The sequence below is a fragment of the Aquila chrysaetos genome, chromosome 22 (assembly GCF_900496995.4).
Source record: "Aquila chrysaetos chrysaetos chromosome 22, bAquChr1.4, whole genome shotgun sequence".
NCBI lineage: Eukaryota > Metazoa > Chordata > Aves > Accipitriformes > Accipitridae > Aquila > Aquila chrysaetos.
In genome coordinates this window covers 18,131,277-18,140,940 of record NC_044025.1, presented here as the reverse complement: position 1 = coordinate 18,140,940, position 9,664 = coordinate 18,131,277, and the positions used below count along the sequence as shown (strand labels likewise).

Genomic DNA, 9,664 nt, shown 5'->3' with positions numbered 1-9,664 from the left:
CAAGTTAATCACTTCTGAGGAGCATTTGTGAATTTCCGCAGTACTAAAGAAAAGTCACTGCAGTAGGTGACTCAATTCCACGTTTGATTTCTCTAAAATGCTGTCCAAGCTAGTGGGAAAAAATAGTGGGCACCTGGTATCAGTTTTATAATTGGGGTTTTCCATATTAGAATGGGAATTTTGTGAAGACTCAATTAAAAGGAGTGTCCTCCTGTTCTTCTGTCACCCATCAGACTGAGTTGCACATGAATGCCAGCATGCTGTCATACATACTCTTCTCTTGTTTGCTGCTCTCTGTGCAAGCACAGAATTGCAGTGTCGGTGAAATTATCCGGTATACAAAGCGTCTACTTGTAAGTGGCTGTTTAGCACCTTAATTCTGTAAAAATGCATGCTTGTGAAGTAGATGATAATAAATACTGATTTCTCACTTATTATTCTTTCAGGAGGAAAGTTCTGTAAGTTGCCCATGTAGGGAGACAGCTGTCAGTGTGAGTATATCACTTTTGAGAGTATCAGGAAACTAAAAAATGTACTTGTGTGTTGAATGCTAGCGCTGCTGGATTTTAACGCTCACTCTTTTCATTTTCAGTCATGTTCATGTCTTCCCATCGCTGAGGTAAGCCTATTTTTTTTTAAGCTATTGTAGTTGTTGAAGTTCAGTATTAACAGTTTCAGTTTGTTCACTTTGCTCCTTATATAACTTTTGCTTTCAGTTATAAGGAAGATTTTAATACGCTAGTAGCAGCAAAACTGAGCTTGATGAATAGTGGTGGGGAGGGAAGCAGACGTCCTCCCATTATCAGTGCAATCAGAACCAAGCCCAGAGTCAGGCAAAAGTCCTTTGTGGGTTTGACTTACAAATCAAAAGATACAGGCTCTTGCTTTGAAAATCTCTGCAAGACCTTGTTTTATGGTTAGGTGCCTAAAAACTGAGTGAACCTGGGCCAGAGAGGTCAGGCTTCAGATGTTCAGCTCTAGATGTATCCAACACCGTTTCATTTTTGTAAGCCTCCTCAGATATGGTGAAACCCGGCATTAGCTGAAGCTATACTTCAAAGAGGTTGCTTTTATGGTTTGAGGTTTTCTGAGAGATGGGACAGGTGTTTCTTGTGGCATGCACGATGATTCGGTGTTTTACAACCCCCCCAAAGTTCTTGTACCAGTTTTCAATAGAATGCAAAATATCTTACATGTAATTGTGACATGCTGCCACGTTTAGGAATACATATTTCTTCTTTCTGTAGATAAACACAAAATGCATTCTAGCTTTTTCTAATGCCTTCTTCATTTAACAGCCTGGCCACGAATTGGCATGCTTTGTGGAAGGAACTGAATACATGCTGAAAAACAACATCTCTTCAAATGTAATAATTGCAAGGCTTAATGTAGCCTTTCAGACTCAGCTGGGTAGAAACCTCTGTGAGGTAAGACTTTTCTTCCTTTTCTATAGGTCTTTGTCTATCTTTTACAAAAGAAAGGATTTTTTATAATTTAAACATTTGTAGCTGTTTGATTACTTTCAAATAAATGTGTTTTAAACACTTGTTTAATGCAGGAGCCAGGTGTGATAGATGCAACATGTGTGAGGCAATGGAAAGCTGCTAAAATTGGCAGAGGATTCAGGGAGATGGGTTGTCCCCTCTGTGCCCTTTCCCTTCTCCAAACCCCCTTAGCATGAGGACCTTTAAACATAGATCTCTGGGAGAGGAGCTTTATTTAAATTGCTTTTCTATTCTCCTTTCTCAAAATGTGTGTCTACACTAAATAGTAATGATATAAAACCAGAGAGTAGATATACAGAAGCTGCATGGCTGGGGACAGGCAGGCAGAGGCATCCCTCTCTTCTGGAGCATTAATTCTACCTAAGCTGCAGTTTCTTCAAGGATGCTTGGGCATGAAATACTGCTGTGACCTGCAGCATCTTCAAATTGTGATGATGCTCAGGAAGACTCCTGGATCCCCAGATGCCTTTTCTGAGGCAGTGAAACATCCTTTATTTACATACTGAGCAAAACATTTGTGTAATTCAATGAGACATGGAAGACGCTGATTTTGCAGTGTCTCAAGCTCCTTTAAGCTAGCGTCAAACTTGCAAGGGGGAATATTGTTAGAATGGCATTCCAAGACCGAGCAGACCCACCGCCCTAGTCTTACCCAGCTTCTCATACTGCTCCATCTGCCCTGTTTTCTGGGTTGAAACAGCCTCGTTTAAATTACTTCAGCTATAACTGTATGACAGTCCAGCTGTCACCTTCTTAGTCAACATGAAAAGCCACTCTTACACTCACTGCTGAAGGAACAATTCTTTAGGAATTGTCTTTGATATCCTTGCTTAGCTCCAAAGAATGTATGTTTTAACTGTTTCATCTAAATCCTTTATTTTTTATAAAATCTTTGGTAACGCAATGTTCGTTCTTTCTTCCATCACAGAGCCTGGCACGCGGAGATCAATGCCAGTACAAGACCAAGGGAAATGTGAAGGAATTTTTGAATAAAATCCTGAGAACCTATCAAGCAATCAATAAACCTAGAGCTTAAAAAAAAATTTTAAAAACCCCAAAACTCTCGATAAGAAGAGGGAACAGAAAAGTTATTTATTGTATTTATTGTCCACCTGAAATATAAAGGGTAGAAATAATGACTGCTAAACCAATAAAACTGCAATTTACCTGAGCACCAAAAGTATTCAAGAGTCTTCATTTCATATGTTTTGTACTTGGTGAAAGGTTTGAACATCCTGTTTTCTTAAGAGTGGGTGCCAAAATGCTTCTGCAAAGCTCCGGTCCAACAATTTCACTCATGTGAGATGCTACAGCAAAATGCACACTGACCACTGTATCGCACCAGAAATATTTATGGACTTGAGATTCAAACAGAAATTCTGTGTTTTCTTTCTGCATCACTTTTATTTTTTTGGTAATATCTACACACCATGAATAAGTCACTTAACTTCTTTCTTGCAAGGTTGCACATTTTCCTGGCCATAGCCACTTTTTTCTTCTAAATATTCAGTAGTAGAGAACTCATGAACATCTTAACATACAAAAGCAAAACCATACCCAGGGTTAATTACAAGTTCTTAATGGGCTTGTGTATTTGGAACGCGTTTCTTTCTCAGGATGTATTCAACACTGGCTTTGAAGAAGATCTTTCTATAGTGCCATGAGCTCAGATACGCTTCTCTAGCACCTCTCCACTCAGCTCAATGGAAACAAAAGGGTAAAAAGGGAGCTTTGCTGGAAAAAAAAAACTATATAAGGGGAGACACTTATCTCAGCCACCTATTCCAGCCTTACTAATAGTTTCTTAGATCTCTCCACACAAGGGAAAATCCCAAACAGGTGAGAGAAGGTCAGATTTCATCTCCTTTGTGCCTCAGAGAGGAACAAAAGCGATGAGACATTGTAACAGGGCTGGCCTTTGAGATGGAGGATGTTAAAAGACCTCCAATGACATAACTTCTTCACCATCTCCACCGGAGTATGGTGGATTTTTCAGACTTCAAGGAACAGACACAAGCTCATAATTCCCTTTCTTTTTTTCAGCATAAAGTGTGATATTGATGGGATGAACATGTTTCTAGGATCAAAAGCATGATGGAAATGCTAATCAACTACACTATTATTCTGAAGATTTCCATTAATATGGGCTTGGGGGAAAAGACAGAACTAGATTATAGAAAAAACATCTGATGCAACTATATAAAGGGAGTTAAACTTATGTAATATATATCATATCAAATGCATTTCTTGATGTGTTTCTGCTACCTGCTTCAAATATAATAAGAAAATAATAAATATTAAAATACAAAAGACTATTTCTGTGGTAACGCCTATGCAGATGAAACCAAGAAATAAAACGACGACTTCACCTTTCTCACATTTTCGCATCTTCCTACATTTTCTACTCCAAGTTCAGCTCAGACAGCTTTCTCCTAAATAACCATTTTTTTTTTTTGATTCTAGTGCAAAGAAAACTCATCACCATTTCTGACAAATCAGCAGAATGCACACACATGCTCCTGGCCTTGAACAGAAGAAAAAGGATCATTAACATCCATAGATCTTATCGAACCTATCATGTCAGATCTCAAATTCCCAAATATCACCTCACCAAATACTGATATTCAGTCTTGTTAATATTTCCCAAGTGCAAGTCCAAGCTATTTCAGTGTTTCCATGATGCTTTGCTTTTCGTATCTTTGTGTGTGCAGCTCATCAGCATTGTGTCTTGTCACAATCTGTAGCAAGAATAAAATCTGAAAAATGTTGATTCATTTTTATAGAAGAGCAAAAGAATTCTCAGGTCCCAGGACTACAGACAGCTGTTCTAACCTATGTTTCAGCAGCTGCAAGGAAAAAGAAAATTCTTTGTCTAATACTTTTACTCCCCAAATTACTTCATTAGATTTATGAAACAGATACAGTAATTGTGAAGTCGTGACACAAGCAAAAGACACATAAATTCAGTTCTACCTAACATAAGCTGGCAAGAGTCAAATGCAGTTAGCTTCCAGTCACATCACTTCCGCAAGTAATAGCAAACTCTTGCACAGAATTTCAAAAACAAACCCAACTTACTAAACTGAAGAAGATAGATCTGCAAAATATCTACTCATCTGATGCCTCGGTTTGCAATCTGCGTGACAGAAATAATCGTGGTGTGCTCAAAGCATTCAGTGCAGATTTGTGCAACCTGAAATAAGTGCCTCCACTGCTGTCTGTCATTGTAGTACCCCTTGCCTCTGTGAGCTGATGCAAAGTGTTTGCTTGCACTGGTGACCTCCCCCAAACCTCTGTGATCTAGAGTCCAGAAAACGTGGTAGTCCTCCATCCTCGAGTATTTTAGCCCTCTGCCACCCCACAGGCATATTCAGATCTTCTCCTTGGGACTCCTACGTCCTGCAGGGCTTTGCAAGTCCCAGGGCAGCCCTGTGGGAAGGGCTGGATGTCTCTTGGCAGGACCGAACATCCCTTCAGCCAGCCCTGGGCCAGCCCCTGAGCAGATGTGGGACCCAGCCAATGCTCTTGGGCCTCTTCTCTCTCTCTTGAGTTTGGTTCACAATAGGATTGTGAAACTGCCAGACGAAAACAAAAGGAAACTAATCCACTGAGTTACTTAATTACTCTAACAAGTACCTTTTCCTGTTATGTCAATTATCTTGCTCTAGCAGCTCTCTAGCAGGACGTGTCATACTATGCTCTGATGGAGACGATGTGGCATAGCGCAGGGGGGACAGAGGAGGTGAAGAAGGTCAGACATTCAGTATACAAGATGACCTGCCTGTACAAGTCAGTCATATTGTGGAATAGATTTACAACGGGGAATTGATAATCAACCATGATTTTAGGAAAGAGCCCTTCTTCCGACCATTCAAACCTGTCCAGGTGTCCACGGCAAGGTGCGTGGTCGTTTTCAAGTATGTACAGTTGCCTTGCTTCTATGACTCACATCAGGAAAAGGAGGCTCTGAGCACTATTTACTTTATGATTTCTGAGACAGAAACCTTTGATATCTGAGGATGCAGGGCAGGAGTGGTTACTTTCCGCAAACTGGAAAGTAACAACATAATCTCTGTACATAGCACCTCTTTCTTCAGGAATGTCTGTCTCATGAGAGTTAAGTGTTGGGAATGTGCAGACAAATTCCATACCACGTACCACCACAACTATATGATTTTCTCCAGTAGCATGAAGTAATGCTAAACTGTATGCTATGAGTGATCCAAAGGCACTTGAGAAGCTACTCTACCCTTCAGCAAGGAAGAATTCTCCCAGTCCTGCTACACCAGCGAGCACACAACCCTTTCTTTGAAAGGTTTTGCTGCTGACAGCAGTCAGCCAGAAACCCATTCGCAAGATCTGCAGTTCCACAGCAGTATTTTCTTAGTGCTGGCATACACTTAGTAGCATGGCTATTACAAAACTTCTAGTGTTGTCTTCAGAAACCTGGCTAGGACAGCTTTTTATGCTTGAGTCTCTGCTATGATCCTTATCAAGGCAGAGGTACAGCAGCAGAACCAAAGTTCTTGTGCTCCAGTCCGCTATCCCTGATTTTACGTAACTCCATGACCTCCTGCAGGAGAAGCCCAAGCCCTAAGCAGCATCAACAACCTAATAAGAAGCTGTCTCCAATGACATATAGGTGAACACTGGTTTAGACAGTATTTTTGGAGGGACTAGAACTGCCCCAGTGCATCTGGCATGTTCTTGTTTGTTCCTGAGTCTCTTGCACCCCTGTAAGAACAAGTCTGGTATATGCCATGCTATGGGAAGGAGAGGCACTGGGCTGCCATTCAAATGCTTCCCAGTCATAAATCACACTCGATATTTAAAAGCAGTTTCACGTATTTGTGTAAGAAAGTTGATCTTATCTGGCTGATCCTCACAACACCCTCCTGAGGCATGTGGACAAGCCTCACTCTTCTAGTCTTACAGAAAAGTAAGGAAACAAGAGTTTGGTGAGATGGAGAACTCATTTCTACCCAACACTCTGCATTTTACAATTGCCTGAAGACTGATAGTGTTTGCTTGCAGAGCAAAACACACACCACGGTTTAACATTGCCAGGGCACAAATGACAGCACACATGATATCAGGTGGTGCCACTGGGAAGACTAAAGCCAAAGTAACTACCATTTCCAGTCTGTTTTCCCCCCCAGATAAGCCTATACCTGCCAACAGCTGGTTATAGCTCCCTTCCCATCTTCTCTATTGGTCTCCCACTTTTGATTCAATCAGATAAAAAATATCCTAAAGTTAGAACTAAAAATTCACAGGACTTTTATATGCATCTCTCATGGAAGCAACCATGGTGATCTATAAATTACAGCATCTTCATGGACACACACACTGTAGTGTAAGTTGCACACCAACCACCAGTTCAAACAGTAATCTTTTGTCACCTTATATGAACTTCTGTAAATAATCCTGAATGTTTACACCACTGTTATGAGATACAAGATAAATGTTGTCTTCTTCCTGTTGAGAAACTGAATGTATTATAGCTCAGCAGCAGCAGCACAGCTCAGGCAACCAAAGGAGTGAAAGGGCTGGAAAGAGAAGGCCGAATGCTTCACTAATGCAACACCTAAATTGCCATAATGGTCTTTTTTCCTGATTCATATACAGGCTTTAAAAATCAAAGATGCTTACAAATGAGCAATGTGTCTGAATTGTTTCTGCTATCTTAAATCTAGTAGTGTAGTAATACATGAAACAATCCTAAACTTATATCAGGTTACAATCTAGAAAAAAGTGATAGTAAGTAAGAAACTACATTAAAGATATTTTTCCATGTAAAATCATAGAATCACAGAATGGTTTGGGTTGGAAGGGACCTTAAAGACCATCTAGTTCCAGCCCCCCTACCATGGGCAGGGACACCTTCCACTAGACCAGGTTGCTGAAAGCCCCATCCAACCTGGCCTTGAACACTGCCAGGGACGGGGCATCCACAGCCTCTCTGGGCAACCTGTCCCAGTGCCTCACCACCCTCACAGTGAAGAACTTCTTCCTTACATCTGATCTAAATCTACCCTCTTTCAGTTTAAATCCATTACCCTTTGTCCCATCACTACACGCCCTTGTACAAAGTCCCTCTCCGGCTTTCCTGTAGGTCCCCTTTAGGTACTGGCAGGCTGCCATAAGGTCTCCCCAGAGCCTTCTCTTCTCCAGGCTGAACAACCCCAACTCTCAGCCTGCCTTCATAGGAGAGGTGCTCCACCCTTCTGATCGTTTTTGTGCCCTTCCTCTGGACCCACTCCAACAGGTCCATGTCCTGCTGATGTTGGGGCCCCAGAGCTGAACGCAGTACTGCAGGGGGAGTCTCACGAGAGCCGAGTAGAGGGGGAGAATCACCTCCCTAACAGTGAGATTTCTTTTTACTCATGTCAGAAACAGCGTCATCAAGAGGCTTCACAAGAAAACAGATGCCCCTGATTTGTTTATTGCATTCATATTGCTAGTTTTTTATTTGATAACTTTCAGACTAAATAAGTATTTTCCAGGGGTAATAGGTCAACAAAAAGCCCAGGAGTGAGGGGAGTTTCCCCTGACTCCCCACAAAATTGGAATTGTAAAAGAGAAAAATAAGAGGGAAATCATGACTTAGGAGATGCAGATAATGATCAGCTTACTTCTGACTTTGCAAGCAGCCTGTGAGAGAGAAAAGAGATGTTCTGCCCAACATCACCTTCAGGCAGGATATAAATCAGCCATTGAGATATAAGATTGTTCCGCGGTGGCAGAAAAAGTTTCTCACTCTAATTTTGTCGCGCTTCCATACACCTGACATCATAATATTAAGTAAAACGCAATAGAAAGGAAGCATGAAGACTTAAAGATCCCCATTGACCACAAGGTATTTTCAGCAACATAGTGCAATTAGAAATAAAGGCTATGGTGTTCACAAGAAAGAAAAAGCGCAAAAATGCATTTAACTGTTATCACTTATTTAGAGGCAAGCACCCCTAAAGACTAGTTGCTTTAGCACATCTCACAATGATTTAAGAAAACAGGCGTTTAGGACCCAATGATCCCCTTCATTGGTGGCTGACTGAGGCAGCAAAATTTGTGGAACAGTTCTGGGGAACAAGGAAGGGAAATTTAGGTGTTTTAAAGTATGGTCTCCCTGCTCCTTGCAAACTCTGTGACATTGATGGGCCATGGAGGACAAGATGGGCAGGCGAAGGATAATTTAATGCAGCTTTCACCATTCCAAAAATCCTCTTATGAAGCTATGTGCAATTAAGAAAAGCTATGTGTACACAGCACACATTCTGCATATTTCAATATAATGCCCCCATTTACATGGGGCACAAAGATGAGAAAAAAAGAACTGGCAAGAATCTAGCAGACTTCTTGGGTTAGGTGGGAGCTGCTGCTCAGTGTTGCTGTTGGAGCTGTTCTTGCCACCCTGCACCAGCTTACCTTTGTGTCAAACCTTGGGACAGTCTAGAAGATCAGGAGATCCCGATGACTGCTGAAAATTTTCTTCCCTGCTAATTGCCTCCTGGTGGGGTCCAGCAGGTAGAAAATGCTTGGGCATTGGAACAACCTGCTTATGGGGAACCAGAGTTTCCCAGGCAGTAAACTGAGAAATCCCCTTGCATGAGGGGAAACCACCAGGGAACTGGAGCAGTGTGGAGAAGCAGGGGCAAGAGCTGCATATTGCAGGAATGCTCTGCTGCCAGCCCCACAACTGCAGAGAGCAAGGCAATACCAGCTACAGAAATGAACAGAGGATTTTATTTTACTCTTATTTTATACTTATGTGATATAAGGAAGAGGAACTATGAAAAAATGAATGAGGAAAACCTCTGTCTGAATGCATACATGAGACATGCATCAGGAAGGTGTCAGCAGAGGCATATGGAAGCCTAGTCTGATACTTGTTTGACACTAGAGACATTTATCAAAATGACATGTCCTAGCAAAGGTCATTCTCTTGAATACAAATCCTTTGTGAAGACATTTAAAATGTACTGAGTCAAAATACAGACAGAATTCCTGCCATAAACAAAGTAACTGAAGTTATTGGCAAGTAGATGAACTATAATATCAATAGCAGGTGCAAAAATTCTCCAGGGAAGTGGTCGTTAGAAGGTCCTGACCAGTGCTGACAGCTTTGCTACCTACTGTCCCCAGGAGATGATCCAGCG

At 41.4% G+C, this 9,664-nt stretch overlaps 1 protein-coding gene across 1 annotated transcript; it reads left to right on the top strand.

Moving 5' to 3' along the window:
* Positions 1-178: 178 nt before the first annotated feature.
* LOC115334331 lies at positions 179-2,676 on the top strand. The gene is made up of 5 exons (XM_029998416.2): positions 179-353; positions 447-491; positions 593-619; positions 1,299-1,427; positions 2,434-2,676. Exons 1-5 carry the CDS (start codon positions 246-248, stop codon positions 2,539-2,541), a joined length of 417 nt encoding a protein of 138 aa, XP_029854276.1. The 5' UTR covers positions 179-245; the 3' UTR covers positions 2,542-2,676.
* Positions 2,677-9,664: the final 6,988 nt, after the last annotated feature.